The sequence below is a fragment of the Babylonia areolata genome, chromosome 8, assembly GCF_041734735.1.
Source record: "Babylonia areolata isolate BAREFJ2019XMU chromosome 8, ASM4173473v1, whole genome shotgun sequence".
In the NCBI taxonomy this organism is placed as follows: domain Eukaryota; kingdom Metazoa; phylum Mollusca; class Gastropoda; order Neogastropoda; family Buccinidae; genus Babylonia; species Babylonia areolata.
This window is the reverse complement of record NC_134883.1, coordinates 19,515,247-19,532,761: the sequence shown is the minus strand read 5'-3', so window position 1 is coordinate 19,532,761 and position 17,515 is coordinate 19,515,247. Positions and strand designations below refer to the sequence as shown.

The 17,515-nt window shown below is 40.4% G+C and overlaps 1 protein-coding gene across 5 annotated transcripts in view; it reads right to left on the bottom strand.

Moving 5' to 3' along the window:
- Positions 1–13,384: 13,384 nt before the first annotated feature.
- LOC143284624 (uncharacterized) overlaps positions 13,385–17,515 on the bottom strand; it is a 21,661-nt gene continuing 17,530 nt past the window's right edge. For all 5 annotated transcript variants that reach the window (XM_076591481.1, XM_076591486.1, XM_076591485.1 and 2 more), the window contains exon 6: positions 13,385–14,736. In XM_076591481.1, the coding sequence (XP_076447596.1) occupies positions 14,672–14,736 (65 nt within the window). In that variant the 3' untranslated portion in view covers positions 13,385–14,671. The remainder of the gene's footprint in view (positions 14,737–17,515) is intronic.

The window sequence follows — 17,515 nt, the reverse complement described above, 5'->3', positions numbered from 1 at the left end:
TGACTGCTACACTGTGTCCTAACCCTGTGTCTGACTCTGCTACACTGTGTCCTAACCCTGTGTCTGACTCTGCTACACTGTGTCCTAACCTTGTGTCTGACTCTGCTACACTGTGTCCTAACCCTGTGTCTGACTCTGCTACACTGTGCTCTTACTCTGTTTCTGACTTTGCTACACTGGGCACAGTGGACACCAGAGCTGTGTCCTCTTAAATCTGTGGTCTGACTGCTACACTGAGCACAACTGACGGGGTGGGAATGCAGTAGAAATTCATTGCTTTTTTGTGGTGTTGTATGAAGAAAACTGATGACAGAGGTGTGCTTTGCAACTTCAGTCATGTTGTATGAAGAAAACTGATGACAAAGGTGTGCTTTGCAACTTCAGTCATGTTGTATGAAGAAAACTGATGACAGAGGTGTGCTTTACAACTTCAGTCATGTTGTATGAAGAAAACTGATGACAGAGGTGTGCTTTACAAACAACTTCAGTCATGTTGTATGAAGAAAACTGATGACAAAGGTGTGCTTTGCAACTTCAGTCATGTTGTATGAAGAAAACTGATGACAGAGGTGTGCTTTGCAACTTCAGTCATGTTGTATGAAGAAAAGTGATCACAGAAGTGTTGTATTACACCTTCAGTCAGTGTGGTGTTTTCTGTTGTCCTGTGTTAGGACTCCATGGTGACCACAGTGTTTGTGGAGCTGCCATGTACTGCTAGTCACTGGAACTGGAATAGTGATGACTGACTGAACCTGTACAGCAGTGGTGCAGACACTTGCTTGTTCACATTGTGATGAACAGCTGACACAATACAGGGTGCACATCTTCATGTTTCACCTTTTATTTGATAAAAACAGAGTCCAGTTTAGATCCTTGTTCACATTGTGATGAACAGCTGACACAGTACAGGGTGCACATCTTCATGTTTCACACTTTTATTTGATAAAAACAGTCAAACTTTGATCTCCTACCTCCACTGTCTCCCTCCATCCCTCAGCTCTTCAGTCTTTCACTTCTCCAGCTCTGTCTTGTATTCTGTGCTCAGTTTTAGGTCACTCCGAATTGGAATTAAAAAAACAACACCGGAACACTTTGTTTATCCCCGTCCACAAAGTTGTTTTCTTATGAACTGTTCACACATTGCAGTGTAGACAGTCGTCAGGGGTTCTTTGTTGTGAACTGTTCACACATTGCAGTGTAGACAGTCATCAGGGGTTCTTTGTTATGAACTGTTCACACATTGTAGTGTAGACAGTCGTCAGGGGTCTTTGTTATGATCCGTTCACACGTTGCAGTGTAGACAGTCGTCAGGTGTTCTTTGTTATGAACTGTTCTCACGTTGCAGTGTAGACAGTCGTCAGGGGTTCTTTGTTATGAACTGTTCTCATGTAGCAGTGTAGACAGTCGTCAGGGGTTCTTTGTTATGAACTGTTCTCATGTAGCAGTGTAGACAGTCGTCAGGGGTTCTTTGTTATGAACTGTTCTCACGTTGCAGTGTAGACAGTTGTCAGGGGTTCTTTGTGCATTGTCTTTGTACTTGTGCATTTTCTCCTGATGCAAGGCCAGTCCCTGTCAAGGTTTCCTGTGGCACTGCTGTCACTGTGACATTGTGGTCAGTGTTTCCAGTGCTGTCACTGTGACATTGTGGTCAGTGTTTCCAGTGCTGTCAGTGTCACATTGTGGTCAGTGTTTCCAGTGCTGTCACTGTCACATTGTGGTCAGTGTTTCCAGTGCTGTCACTGTGACATTGTGGTCAGTGTTTCCAGTGCTGTCAGTGTCACATTGTGGTCAGTGTTTCCAGTGCTGTCACTGTCACATTGTAGTCAGTGTTTCCAGTGCTGTCACTGTCACATTGTGGTCAGCGTTTCCAGTGCTGTCAGTGTCACATTGTGGTCAGCGTTTCCAGTGCTGTCACTGTCACATTGTGGTCAGCGTTTCCAGTGCTGTAACTGTCACATTGCCAGGAGGCATTCACCGGCTTCCCACATGATCAATGCACACAGCAATAGTTTTATTCCTTTCTCAATTCTCCACCACACAAAGCGCCATGATAACACATAGTAGAGTATTGTTTTGTTCACTTACATTTAGTGAACTACTGTCAACCTGGCCTGAGTACTACTCTCAGTCATTGATTTGGTTACATCAGTAATGTCTGTCACTGTGACTAAGGAAATATATTATGTATAACTGGAAAGCTGCTGTCATGGCTTAAGGACCACATTTCTGGTGCTCAAATATGTCTCCTTGTTTTACAATTGAGCATTTATGAATCATCAAAGCATTTATGAATCATCACTTCAGTAGCTGGTATTGGTGGTAAACAGAGTTCATGACCAGGAGCTTGTCAGATAAAAAGATAAAATAAAATAAAAATTAAAAAAAATTATGACGTCTTTCAATACACAATGAAATCCAAAGAATCAAGCTGTGTTATTTTGATTTAGCATTGTAGACATATATGTGCTTGCTGTATTGGATTTTCTGTTGCAGATGCAAATACATGCTTGTAATGATTTGATTTTCTTTTGCAAACATAAATATACTGTGCTTTCAGTAAATCGATTTGCAATGCAGAATGACTTTGGCATTTGATAATTTGAGTTGTACATTGAGGTTCGGTTTTATGTCCTGCTGTGAGGTTGAGGTCTGTGTCATTGTCTAAGGTGTTGTGTGTGTTGTATGTGTGGATGTGTGCACACATTGGTGGACATGTGTCAGTGTTTGTGTGTGTGTTGGATGTGTGGATGTGTGCACACAATTGTGGACATGTGTCAGTGTTTGTGTGTGTTCTTGTATACATGCTTATGTGAACACTTCACTGCATGCATGGCCACAAAGTATAGTAAGTTGGTTGTCAGTGTTAAGAATTGTCCTAAGTCTATGGAATTAGTCCAGATTTAGGACAGTTCTCCTCGCCAAGCTGTCTTGGAGCTGCTGGGATCATTCCTGTACCCCAGCCTGGGTGCTGGTAGTTCCTGTATCCCAGCCTGTATCCTATATATTCCCAGCCTGGGTGCTGGTAGTTCCTGTATCCCAGCCTGTATCCTATATATTCCCAGCCTGGGTGCTGGTAGTTCCTGTATCCCAGCCTGTATCCTATATATTCCCAGTCTGGGTGCTGGTAGTTCCTGTATCCCAGCCTGTATCCTGTATATTCCCAGCCTGGGTGCTGGTAGTTCCTGTATCTCAGCCTGGGTGCTAGTAGTTCCTATATCCCAGCCTAGGTGCTGGTAGTTCCTGTATCCCAGCCTGGGTGCCCGTTATTCCTGTATCCCAGCCTGGGTGCTGGTAGTTCCTGTATCCCAGCCTGGGTGCCCGTAGTTCCTGTATCCCAGCCTGGGTGCCCGTAGTTCCTATATCCCAGCCTAGGTGCTGGTAGTTCCTGTATCCCAGCCTGGGTGCCCGTAGTTCCTGTATCCCAGCCTGGGTGCTGGTAGTTCCTGTATCCCAGCCTGGGTGCCCTTAGTTCCTGTATCCCAGCCTAGGTGCTGGTAGTTCCTGTATCCCAGCCTGGGTGCTGGTAGTTCCTGTATCCCTGCCTGGGTGCTGGTAGTTCCTGTATCCCAGCCTGGGTGCTGGTAGTTCTTGTATCCCTGCCTGGGTGCCTGTAATTCCTGTATCCCAGCCTGGGTGCTGGTAGTTCCTGTATCCCAGACTGGGTGCTAGTTGCTGTCTGAAGAATCAGCTCAACAACTGATTTACAGAGAACTGGTCAGCAACACTATGTAGTACTGACATTTTGTTTTTAAGAATACAGTGTACTGTACTGCAGTTTGTTTTGTTTCTTCTTTATTTCTTCAAGAATTCACTTTGTACAGTAAGTTGGTTATTGATAATTCACTTTGTACAGTAACTTGGTTATTGATCATTCACTTTGTACAGTAACTTGGTCATTTATATTTTTTTGCTGAAGATTGCATGTCTGAATGTTTGTTGTGTTTATTTCAGTCACAATATTTTCATTAGTTTTGAATGTTACTCTTGTCACATAAAGTGAATATGGATAACAGAACCCATTTTTTCAGTTTTCTGTATGTTTCAATTTGTTGCTGATCTTTGCAAAAGTTTGCAAGTGCTGGAGTAATCAATACATGGTGCATGTGTACAATGATAAAGTATGTCAACACAGATGTAGTTTGAGTCATCCTTAAACAAGATTCTTCAAACGCAATTTTTTTGACACTCAGAAATGAATGTTTATTGGAAAAAAAGGTGCTTTCTACGCTTGAGTTTAAATATTTGTCAGTGTATCGCAGTCATGGTTAATATACAAAGGACTTTTGTTAAAATTAGGCAAACATCATGGTAAATCACATTCAGGGAGATGGTGAAATAATGGTTTATCTAATGAAGATAGATCACACCAATGAATGTTATTAATATTTCTGCACCCTGTTGATAAGAAGTGGTATATAGTGATGTAAATAACATGAAACTGCTTCACACTCAGTTGATAAGAAATGGTATATAGTGGTGTAAACGATATGAAACAGTGCTTCACACTCTGTTGATAAGAAATGGTAAATAGTGATGTAAATGATATGAGACAGTGCTTCACACTCTGTTGATAAGAAATGGTATAAAAGTGATGTAAATGATATGAAACAGTGCTTCACACTCTGCTGATAAGAAATGGTATATAGTGATGTAAATGATATGAAACAGTGCTTCACACTCTGTTGATAAGAAATGGTATATAGTGGTGTAAACGATATGAAACAGTGCTTCACACTCTGTTGATAAGAAATGGTATATGGTGGTGAAAATGATACAAAACAGTGCTTCACACTCTGTTGATAAGAAATGGTATATAGTGATGTAAATGATATGAAACAGTGCTTCACACTCTGTTGATAAGAAATGATATATAGTGGTGTAAATGATATGAAAGAGTGCTTCACACTCTGTTGATAAGAAATGGTATATAGTGGTGTAAATGATATGAAACAGTGCTTCACACTCTGTTGATAAGAAATGGTATATAGTGATGTAAATGATATGAAACAGTGCTTCACACTCTGTTGGTAAGAAATGGTATATAGTGATGTAAATGATATGAAACCGTGCTTCTGGCAAACACTGACAAACAGCAGCTTCCTACCTTTCTTTGATGTCATTACTTTGACACATACTGCAGTAAAACACATAGTCCATCACTTCTTTTCTGTTTCTTGTATGAGATAAATATATTGCTGCATATTATGTTGCTGCATGTTGAGCTGTAAGATATTGTGTGAACATTAATTGGAGAGGGAAACGTCAGCCAGCCAGGAAGTTGACAAACTTCTGAGGTCTGGAGAATTTTGCTGGAAAATGTCATTTTGTGGTGTGTATGTGTGTGCTGTAGACCTTATAAACACAACACAACACAACATGATACAACACAACACAATGAGTGAGATTATCAGCTGATCAGTTTTGCAGATGATTCAGCTGCAGTCAGCAAGAAGTTTTGAGCGGACATCCTGTCTAGTCAAGTTGTTTTTTCTTGATGCTGTTAATGTTGCACTTCTATTGGACCAAGATGTCGGCATATAAACAGACTGAGCATTATTTTATTCAAGGCCACTTGTTAAGTTATCACAGACTTGCTGAACAAGACAAAACATGGCATCTAATGTCATGTGCTTCTTGTAAATTACATCATTTGAATATGAATGTTTTGCATTCAAAGCTGACTGACTCCATTTGAAAAGGGAAAAATGCCCTGCAGCACTCATATGAGAAGAAGGGTTGGATGCATTCTTTGTATCATGTGTAAATGAAGTCTTGTCATTAAAATACTGTAAATTTGCACATGAAATTTTCTCAGTGTCTGCTGCTGCTCATATTCATGCATTGCCACAAATGAAAGTTGATGGTTTGAATGTCTTGAAAGATGTCAGTTGTCATGTGGCACTTTGTGTCACACTGTTGGTCATCCTTTGTTCTCAGTGTTGATGTCTTTGTGTCACACTGTTGGTCATCCTTTGTTCTCAGTGTTGATCTCTTTGTCACACTGTTGGTCATCCTTTGTTCTCAGTGTTGATGTCTTTGTGTCACACTGTTGGTAATCCTTTGTTCTCAGTGTTGATGTCTTTGTGTCACACTGTTAGTCATCCTTTGTTCTCAGTGTTGATGTCTTTGTGTCACACTGTTGGTCATCCTTTGTTCTCAGTGTTGATGTCTTTGTGTCACACTGTTGGTCATCCTTTGTTCTCAGTGTTGATGTCTCTTTACAGTCATCCTGCTGACTGAAGCTGATTTTGTACAGATGAAATGTTATGACGATTGCCTTGTGTGCTGTTTTGGATGGATGCATGTCTGAGTGAAGGAGTTTACTTCCAGTCTTCATCATTTACTGACAGTGCTGGCACTTAATTGGTGGGGTGGGGCGTTGGGAATATGCTCTTGTTGTCCTTGTTGTTGTTGTTTATCAGTGTCACCTGTATTATTATTATCATTTGTTGTAGTTATTGTTTATCAGTGTCACTAGTATCATGATCATCATTTGCTGCTGTTATTGTTGTTGTTTTATCATTATTTATGAACTGTTTCCAGGTAAAGTCAGTCAAAATATGGAGTGTGCTGTTCCTGCAGAGTTGGCACTGTCTGTGCTACGTCTTTACCCTGCCAAAATAGCAGCAATACACTGATGTGGGGGGATTTTCTGTTTCCATAACCCATCAAACATTGATAAGGATTGTGGGGTGTTTAACGTGTGTATTTGATGAGCAAAGTTCAAATACAAGGGGTTTAAAGCAGCACAATTGTGCAAATACTGGGATTGAACCTGGGATCCTTGGATTGAAAGTCTAACACTTGAACCATTCAGCTGTTGCACCCATCATATGTGTTAATTGTAGATAGACGTAACTACCTGTTAAGCGTGACAGCAGCAGCACAAGTAAGTGGGTCAGCATTCCTGGAGATTTTGCCACGATTTGAACTCCTTGTTGTGATTTTCAAGGGGGGAGCATTTCTTCAGGTTATCTACTTGCTTCTTTCTGGCCGTTTCTTTTTGACGGTCTACAACAGCTTTGCTACATATACATTAATTCTTAATGATACTGTTGGTATGATCATTCTTCAAGCTATGTACTGGTTGGTATGATCATTTTTCAAGCTATTTACTGGTTGGTATGATCATTCTTCAAGCTATGTACTGGTTGGTATGATCATTCTTGAAGCTAGGTACTGGTTGGTATGATCATTCTTCAAGCTAGGTACTGGTTGGTATGATCATTATTCAAGCCATGTACTGGTTGGTATGATCATTCTTCAAGCTAGGTACTGGTTGGTATGATCATTATTCAAGCCATGTACTGGTTGGTATGATCATTCTTCAAGCTAGGTACTGGTTCTTTCATGCCCTTTCCATTTGGAGGTCAGTAATTGCTTTGTTAAAGTATGTTAATTCTTAATGATACTCTTGGTATGATCATTATTCAAGCTAGGTACTGGTTCTTTCATGCCCTTTCCATTTGGAGGTCAGTAATTGCTTTGTTAAAGTATGTTAATTCTTAATGATACTCTTGGTATGATCATTATTCAAGCTACTACTTGGTTCTTTCATGCCCTTTCATTTTTGGGGTCAATAACTGCTTTGCTATTATGATACTCTTGATATGATTGTTCTTTGGGTTATCCACTTGGATTTTTCATGCCCTTTCTTTTTGGGGCATCAGTAACTGCTTTGCTACACACACACACACACACACACACACACACACACACACATACACACACACACATATGTATAGATATATTTTTCTGGTTATCTACTTGGTTCTGCCATGCCCTTTCTGTTTTAGGATCAATAGAATGTAAACTGCTGTGTGTCCTACATATTGTTCATCTTTTTTGTTACCAATGCTCCTGACACTGTTTTTCTTTTGTTGCCATAACCAAAGGAAGTAGTGATAGAAAGACTTTAGGTTGATTGGACTGTGTTTTGTGCCGTCCTGTGGAAAACCCCAACAACTTTGTTACATGATGATACTGTTTATTTTTGTTATTTGATGATGAACATATCAGGTGAGTAAGTGACTTTGTGTTTGAGGAGACAGGTGTTTAGTGTAAAGGTGTGGAGACAGTGGATATTGGTCACACCTTGTGTCAACAGGTGTTTAGTATAAAGGTATGTAGACAGTGGATGTTGGTCACACCTCGTGTCAACAGGTGTTTAGTATAAAGGTGTGGAGACAGTGGATGTTGGTCACACCTTGTGTCAGCAGGTGTTTAGTGTAAAGGTGTGGAGACAGTGGATGTTGGTCACACCTTGTGTCAGCAGGTGTTTGTCCTGATGGACAGTGACAGAGTGGTGGCTGAATGGTGGGACTGCTGTTGAACCGATGGCAACTGATTCTGACTGGAGGAGGAAATGAAGGACTGCAAGTTGTGCTGAAGTGTTTGTATACTGCACTGCTGCTTGTGTTGTACTGCACTACTTTGTGTTGTGCTGCACTACTGCTTGTGTTGTACTGTACTACTTTGTGTTGTACTGCACTACTTTGTGTTTGTGTTGTACTGTACTACTTTGTGTTGTACTGCACTGCTGCTTGTGTTGTACTGCACTACTTTGTGTTGTACTGCACTGCTGCTTGTGTTGTACTGTACTACTTTGTGTTGTACTGTTCTACTTTGTGTTGTGCTGTACTACTGCTTGTGTTGCACTGCACTACTTTGTGTTGTACTGTACTACTTTGTGTTGTACTGTTCTACTTTGTGTTGTGCTGTACTACTTTGTGTTGTGCTGCACTGCTGCTTGTGTTGTACTGTACTACTTTGTGTTGTACTGTACTACTTTGTGTTGTGCTGCACTACTTTGTGTTTGTGTTGTACTGTACTACTTTGTGTTGTACTGCACTGCTGCTTGTGTTGTACTGCACTACTTTGTGTGCTGCACTACTGCTTGTGTTGTACTGTACTACTTTGTGTTGTGCTGCACTGCTGCTTGTGTTGTACTGTACTACTTTGTGTTGTACTGCACTGCTGCTTGTGTTGTACTGCACTACTTTGTGTTGTACTGCACTGCTGCTTGTGTTGTACTGCACTACTTTGTGTTGTACTGCACTGCTGCTTGTGTTGTACTGTACTACTTTGTGTTGTACTGTTCTACTTTGTGTTGTGCTGTACTACTTTGTGTTGTGCTGTACTACTGCTTGTGTTGTACTGTACTACTTTGTGTTGTACTGTACTACTTTGTGAGCTGTACTACTGCTTGTGTTGAATTGTACTACTTTGTGTGCTGTACTACTGCTTGTGTTGTACTGTACTACTTTATGTTGTACTTACTACTTTGTGTTGTGCTGTACTACTGCTTGTGTTGTACTGCACTACTTTGTGTTGTACTGCACTACTTTGTGTTGTACTGCACTGCTGCTTGTGTTGTACTGCACTACTTTGTGTTGTACTGCACTACTGCTTGTGTTGTACTGTACTACTTTGTGTTGTACTGTACTACTTTGTGTTGTGCTGTACTACTTTGTGTTGTGCTGTACTACTGCTTGTGTTGTACTGTACTACTTTGTGAGCTGTACTACTGCTTGTGTTGAATTGTACTACTTTGTGTGCTGTACTACTGCTTGTGTTGTAGTGTACTACTTTATGTTGTACTTACTACTTTGTGTTGTACTGTACTACTGCTTGTGTTATACTGTACTATCCCTTCTTTCTGTTTGGATTGGTTTTTAGCAGTTACTGACTGGTGCTGAGTTGTAACAGTTACTGGTTGGCGCTGGGTTATAACAGTTACTGACTGGCGCTGAGTTATAACAGTTAATGACTGGCACTGGGTTGTAACAGTTAATGACTGGCGCGGAGTTATAACAGTTAATGACTGGCGCTGAGTTACAACAGTTAATGACTGGCGCTGGGTTGTAACAGTTACTGACTGGCGCTGAGTTGTAACAGTTACTGGTTGGCGCTGGTTACATTGATAGTAATTATTCATCCTGTATCTCATTTCTTCTCCTCCTGTCTCTCTTGCCTGCACTGGTGACCATGAAGTACATGTGTTCAGCCACTGTGCCAAGAAAAGTTGCTGAGGGCGTACCGACCTGGAAGATTGGTGATGTCTGGACTGAGGTAATTGTTCTTTCTCCTTCAGTCCTGTGACATCTAGTCAGAGGTCACCGTTCTTTCTCCTTCAGTCCTGTGACATCTAGTCAGAGGTCACCGTTCTTTCTCCTTCAGTCCTGTGACATCTCCTTCAGTCCTGTGACATCTAGTCAGAGGTCACCGTTCTTTCTCCTTCAGTCCTGTGACATCTTGTTCAGTCCTGTGACATCTTCAGTCCTGTGACATCTAGTCAGAGGTCACCGTTCTTTCTCCTTCAGTCCTGTGACATCTAGTCAGAGGTCACCGTTCTTTCTCCTTCAATCCTGTGACATCTCCTTCAGTCCTGTGACATCTAGTCAGAGGTGACTGTTCTTTCTCCTTCAGCCCTGTGACATCTGGTCAGAGGTCACCATTCTTTCTCCTTCAGTCCTGTGACATCTACTTCAGTCCTGTGACATCTAGTCAGAGGTGACTGTTCTTTCTCCTTCAGCCCTTTGCCTTGCTGTTATGTGTGTGTGTCTGTGTACATGTGTACTGTATGTTGGCCTGTGTTTGTTATGTGTGTGTGTCTGTGTACATGTGTACTGTATGTTGGCATGTGTGTGTTATGTGTGTGTGTCTGTGTACATGTGTACTGTATGTTGGCATGTGTCTGTGAGTGTGTGTGTGTGTGTGTGTGTGTTCATATGTATGCTGGAATTTGTGTGTATTTGTGTTGATATTGATTTTGAAAGTATTTTATAGACACATTTACTAATATTAGCTGTTTTCCTGTCAGTCACTGTGTCATTTGGTACATGTAATTAACATGTGTCCCATGTGACATGAGTGTGACATCAAAGAGGAGCTTGTGTATGCATTTTGTACAATGTTGTGTGGAGTGTTTGTTTGAACTGGTCTGACTGTTGGAATGTGAATGGGATGTGAGGGGTCAGAAGGGAGGAGGGTGGTTCCCCAAGCCATGTCAACACAGGTGTGTGGGGTCTAGGTGATGCGCAGCAGTACAGGTGTGACTGGTGAAATGTGAATGGGGTGTGAGTGGTGAGAAGGGAGGAGGGTGGTTCCCCAAGTCATGTCAATAGGTGTGTGGGGTCTAGGTGGGTGCGCAGCAATACAGGTGTGACTGGAAGCAGTGGCAGTAGTCAGGAGTCACACTGTGTTCTGTTTCTGTCACATTGTCATACATTGGCTCCTAACTCCATTCGGACCATTTTTGCTGCACTGTATCAATGTGCAAGCACGTTTTCCACACAGGTCGTTAGATAACATGTCTGTGTAATCACCTGTCTCAGTTTACTCTCTCTCTCTCTCTGTGTGTGTGTGTGTGTGTGTGTGTGTGATTTAGACAACCACAAGTGGTATGAAAACCTAACTTTATAGAACGGTAGATATGAATAAGGCCCTTCCAGTCATACCATTTGTGATGTTATGATAAGCAGGATGAGAGGATAAAGGTCAAGGTTATTTGGCTAAAAGGAAACAATTTCATGTGTTACATCTGTTCATTCAATTTTCTTGAAACTTGGTACAGTCCAAGATGATGGCTGAAACAAAAATACTTCCCAAGATCAAAGTTAGGGTCAAGGTCACAGCGGTGGTGAACTGGAAATGTCCTGTTACAGGGTTTGCACTGTTTTTCTGTTCCATAATCCCTGTGTTTGATTCAGCTGGTGTTAGACATGAACATTGAAGACCTATCTCCTCTTCTCTTTTCTTTTCTGATTGTTTCATATTTTCTATTTTTCCCTAATGTTGGGCATTGTTTATTTGTTGGAGTCTGATGTGGGTCATTTCCCCATTTCTGTCTTTGATTTGTTTTTTTGTTGGTTTTTTTTGGTCAGTTCAGAAAGATTTTCATCAGTTCACAGTGGTTCTTTTTATAGCAGCTCAGAAAGATTTTCATCAGTTCAATACCAGTTCAGAAAGATTTTTCGTCAGTTCACAATGGTTCTTTTTTCCAGTTCAGAAAGATTGTCATCAGTTCACAATGGTTCTTTTTTTCCACTTCAGAAAGATTTTTCATCAGTTCACAATGGTTCTTTTTTTAAATTTTTTTTTATACCAGTTCAGAAAGATTTTCACAAGTTCACAATGGTTATTTTTTTACCAGTTCAGAAAGATTTTTCGTCAGTTCACAATGGTTCTTTTTTCCAGTTCAGAAAGATTGTCATCAATTCACAATGGTTCTTTTTTTCCAGTTCAGAAAGATTTTTCATCAGTTCACAATGGTTCTTTTTTTTTTTTTATACCAGTTCAGAAAGATTTTCACAAGTTCACAATGGTTATTTTTATACCAATTCAGAAAAAAATTTAACCAGTTCAAAATGGTTTTTTTTTTTTTTTTTTTACCAGTTCAGAATGATTTTCACCAGTTCACAATAGTTCTTTTTATAACAGTTCAGAAAGATTTTCGACGGTTCACAATGGTTCTTTTTTTACCAGTTCGGAAAGATTTTCATCAGTTCACAATGTTTCTTTTTATACCAGTTCAGAAAGATTTTCACCAGTTCACAGTGTTTCTTTTTATACCAGTTCAGAAAGATTTTCACCAGTTCACAATCGTTCTTTTTATACCAGTTCAGAAAAATTTTCATCAGTTCACATTGATTCTTTTTATACCAGTTCAGAAAGATTTTCATCAGTTCACAATGTATGTTTTTCATCAGTTCATGATGCTTGAAATGTTCTCATACTTTTGAGAAGAAAGAATGCTTGAAGTTTTGTTTTTTGTCCATGGTTTTTGTCTTGATTAAAGAGTGATGTACGTGCGTGCACGTGTATGTGTGTGTGTGTGTTTGCATTGATATTCATTGACACACATTGTTGTATGCAATTGCTCATATATATGAAAGTCATTTTCCTTATTAGCCATTAAAAGAGATTCACGTCATTTTTTGCCATATTTATGAATTAGTATTAAAGATTTCATCTCCCAGTCTTGACTTTTTTGGTCGTCATTTATAACCTTCCTTTTACTTTTCTTTTCTTTTTTTTTTTTTTTAGTATGGAAGGTGTGAAGGAAGGGTTGCATGAAAATGGATTCTTGTCTACAAGAACCATTGATAGGTGCTTTAAGACAGTATCTTTCTTTTTTCAACACATGCTTGCTGAATCCCCCAGCCCTGACCCCTGAACCCTGTATGTGTTTCTCTTTGTACCCCCTCCCTCAATACACCTCAGCCAAGCAGCTGAGAGCTTCAGATTGTTTGTTCTGACATTTCAACATGGATTTACCAAAATAAAAAGTTTGTAAGATTTTTTTAATGCCCCTCCCCCTTCCCCTCACACACACACACACACACACACACACACACACACACACACACACATTCAGCTGGTTTAAATACTATTTTATTTTGCACATCACAAATGAAGACACAAATCAGTCCTATCTTTATTTTTACATACAAAATGCTACACCCAAGCAGTTAAGTGACGGTGCCTGTGTTTTCTGATCAAATGGCCACTACTACTTCTTTAACACACACAAAAAAGCTGTGTGTTGAAAGATGTGTGACTTGAGTCCTTCATGATACACACCTGAGTTGGTGATGCTGTGTTGGGCACTGCTGGTGGAAGGGAACACAGTGAATCACACACATCATCCACAGTGTTGGCACTCTCCCCTCCCTCCCCCCTTCATGTTACCCCCTCCTCCCTCCACTCTCTCAGATAATAATTATGTACACACTACTTAATACTGAATCGGCAAGACGCGACCCTGTGAGGGACACTTGATGTCCAGCAACACTTGACTGACTTGAGATCATGAAGAAAGGAGGTGCTAGCTACTGACGTCTCACATCGACACTGGTCAGCCTACAGAAATCACGGATATTCAATTTTGATATATTTATTTTATCTACTTATCATCACCAGCCAAACAGTACAAAATCTCGACATACAGTAGTTGCAGAATGGATCCCATTGGGAAAAAAAGTCAATGCCAAAATAAAAACGGAAACGAAAAAAGTCCCAGTACCTTCCTCATGAAAAATGAGAGACTGAAACAAAACTACCTCCCGAACCTGACTGACGATGATGGAAGAAACACAACGTGAAAAATGAACAGGAAAGAACGTACTGTTTGTTTTTTTCTGGATCCTTTTGACAGATCGGTACAGGTGGATCAAAAAGATGAGGGGTCTAATATCGTAGGTTGATTTTATTTTACGTTGGACTTGTTATTTTTTCTGACAATGTAAATTTGTTTCGGAAATGAGACAACGTACAATACAGCATAGTATGTTAAGGAGGCACCAAAGAAAAAGCCTACCGTCAGAAAACAACAAAACCCCGATGTAAGCCTTTCGTGCAGTCATCCATCAAACGAGTTAATAGAGCAAACGTTTTTAAAGGCACGTTTCCAGTTGAATTTCTGTTTCAAATGTTTTTCCCCAAAATGAATTTTTTTAGCCTACATAGATGAGTAACACTGGGAATGGAATTTTGAACAAATTTTCTTCTTCATGGGCACTGGAGTAAAGTGGGGTTTATACCCAAGTCACGTGGTCAAACAGTCAAGCTACGTGGTCACAGTCAAGCCACGTAACTTCTTTCCCTTTCGTCACGGTCCAGGGAAACAGGACTGGAGAGGCGGAGAATGGTTCAGGTGAAGTGGAGACGTCTACGTTCTGGGCGCGTTGCCCACACCCAGCACTGTCTTGAAGGACCCGATGCCGTACCTGCCGACTGAAACACACGTGTAGTCATGTTAGGGTGTGTGTGTTGAGTGCACGTTGTGGGGACTAGGTAAAAGCACACACCCACACGCAGAGAGGGAGAGAGACAGATGCTCATGCGTTTGGGGAACTGAACTGCCACGTCGGGATAAAAATGAAGCAACGGATTAGTCCTATTTTAGCGTCCAAAATTATTGCACCTATTGATTACATTTTCATGGTTTGTGGGACCAAAAGCGAAAAAAGCAAGATGCTGGCACGTCAGTTTAGTGACTGAATCGGCATCAAAATTGAGTAAAATAACGTACAAAATAAAAGTTGAAAATGGATGTGCAACATTTACTAATGGAAAATATCGTTTCATACATGCACAAAAATTGCCAGTAAAGTAGATTCTTGAATTTTGGACGCTAAAAATTCAATAGGACTTTAATAATAATAATAAAAATAATAACATAGTTTTTCTATGGCGCGATATCCAGCACCAATGCTGCTCAAAGCGCCTTACATCATCCAGTTTACTATAAACATGCCTTAAAAAACACATCAACCGCTATCTGACGATGGAAAATATCCAGTGTGTACATATGAATGAAAAAGCACTTGAGATGAATCAGATTATAAAAGCTATGAAGTAAATAAGACTTAGATTAACTGAAACAAGATGCATTTTATAGAACACACACACCCACAAGCACACACACACACACGCGCGCGCGCGCACACACACACACACACACATAGATAGATAGATAGATATAGATGTCCCTCCCTTACAGACACATTCACACACGCACACAGACACACACAAGCAGACATTAAATATTAACTGCACTATAAACAAAATTGCATGAGCATTAAGATATTTCTTATTTTCTAACATAGAATTCTGTTCGGACATACTAACATGCCTACACACGTACACACGCGTACCAGAGCACTGTGCCCTCACAAACACATGCACGCACGCACGCACGCACGCACACACGCACACACACGCCCATTAAAAATAACCAGACTAGAAAAAATGCTATCACATCTAAGACCAAAACTACATAAAATACACAGTGCATTAAAACAGGACTACAAAAATGCTAGTACAAAGATACTTGTTAACAGGCATACCTTGGCTTAACCGTTCCGCCCAGAACAAAGATGCTTACGGAAAAGGTAAGTTTTCAGATCTGACTTAAAGGAATGTAGATCAGAGGCATTTCTAAGAGATGAAGGTAGAGAGTTCCACACTTGGGGGACCTGAGCTCTGAAAGACCTATTTCCAGCACATTTGAGATTAGTCCTTGGAACTTTAAGCAGCTTTTCAGAACTGGATCTTAATGTTCTGTGCGGTTCATATGTTTCCAATACAGAGGAGAGATACAATGGAAGAGACTTGTCAAAATGTTTGAAGGCGAGTGTTGCTAACTTATAGTGAATGCGGGATTCAATCGGAAGCCAGTGTAATCGATTCAGCAGAAGTGTAACATGATCAGATTTCTTTTTGGTGAGAACCAGTCGTGCAGCATTGTTCTGAATTTTCTGTAATCTGTTGATGGAGGAAGATGGTAAACCCGCAAGAGTGGAATTGCAGTAATCCAGTCTGGACAGGACAAAAGAGGAAACCAACTGAGCCATATTTTTCTCTGTTAAGTAGGGTCTGACTGAGGCTAGCCTTCGGAGATGAAAATTGCATGAGCGGCACAAAAATGAAATTTGGTCGTTCATAGTCAAGGTTTGATCGAGATATACACCCAGGTATTTGGCTGGTGTTTGAAATGCTACTGAAGCAGGGCCAAACGTAACTGGGTCCTTTTCTGCTGCCTTAAGACGAGTTAGGTCTCCAACGGCTAAGAGTTCAGTTTTGTCTTCATTGAGCTTTAGCTTGTTTTTGTCCATCCATGTTTTTACATCAGCCACACAAGCTTCCAATTCAGTAATGACAGTTTTAAAATCAGATAGTGGAGCGGCTTTTTGTAATTCTGTGTCATCTGCATATTTATGGTAATCAAATGAGTGCCTTTTGAAGATGTCAGACAAAGGCTGAGTGTACAAAGTGAACAAGATAGGCCCTAAGACTGATCCCTGAGGGACACCAAACACAAGAGGAATGACTTTAGAGGTGCTATGTTTTACTTTAACCTTGAGTTGACGATTTGAAAGATATGAAGAAAACCATTTTAAAGCAGTAGATTTAATGCCAAAGGTAGTGCTAAGACGATTGATAAGAATTTGGTGGTCAATTGTATCAAATGCCGCTGACAGATCTAAAAATGCCACTACAGATGTAAGTCTTTTGTCTGTGTTCGAGAGGAGACTATCTGTGACCGAAAGAAGGGCTGTTTCTGTGCTATGGCTTTTCCGATAAGCTGACTGACAAGTTTCAAGCAGGCCGTTTTCATTAAGGTGCTCCTGGAGCTGATGTAACACAACTTTTTCAGTGATTTTAGAAATGAAAGAAAGATTAGAGACAGGTCTATAGTTCTTTAGCTGATTTGTGTCCAAATTGTGCTTTTTCAAAAGAGGGGTGACAATGGCCAATTTAAGACAATCATCAACAATGCCTGACTCTAGAGAATGATTAATAATTCTGGTGATCAAGGAGGGAAAGTCATCAAGACATAATTTCAAAAGGTTAGTGGGCAATGGATCAAGGTCACAGTTCTTACTTGGAGATTTAAGAATAAAATCTCTTACAGCTTTTCCAGAGACAGGTCTAAAACATGTCATTAAATTTCCTTTAAAATCATTAAATCGGTCCTCTGGTGGGCTAGCATTCAGTTCTTGTCGGATGT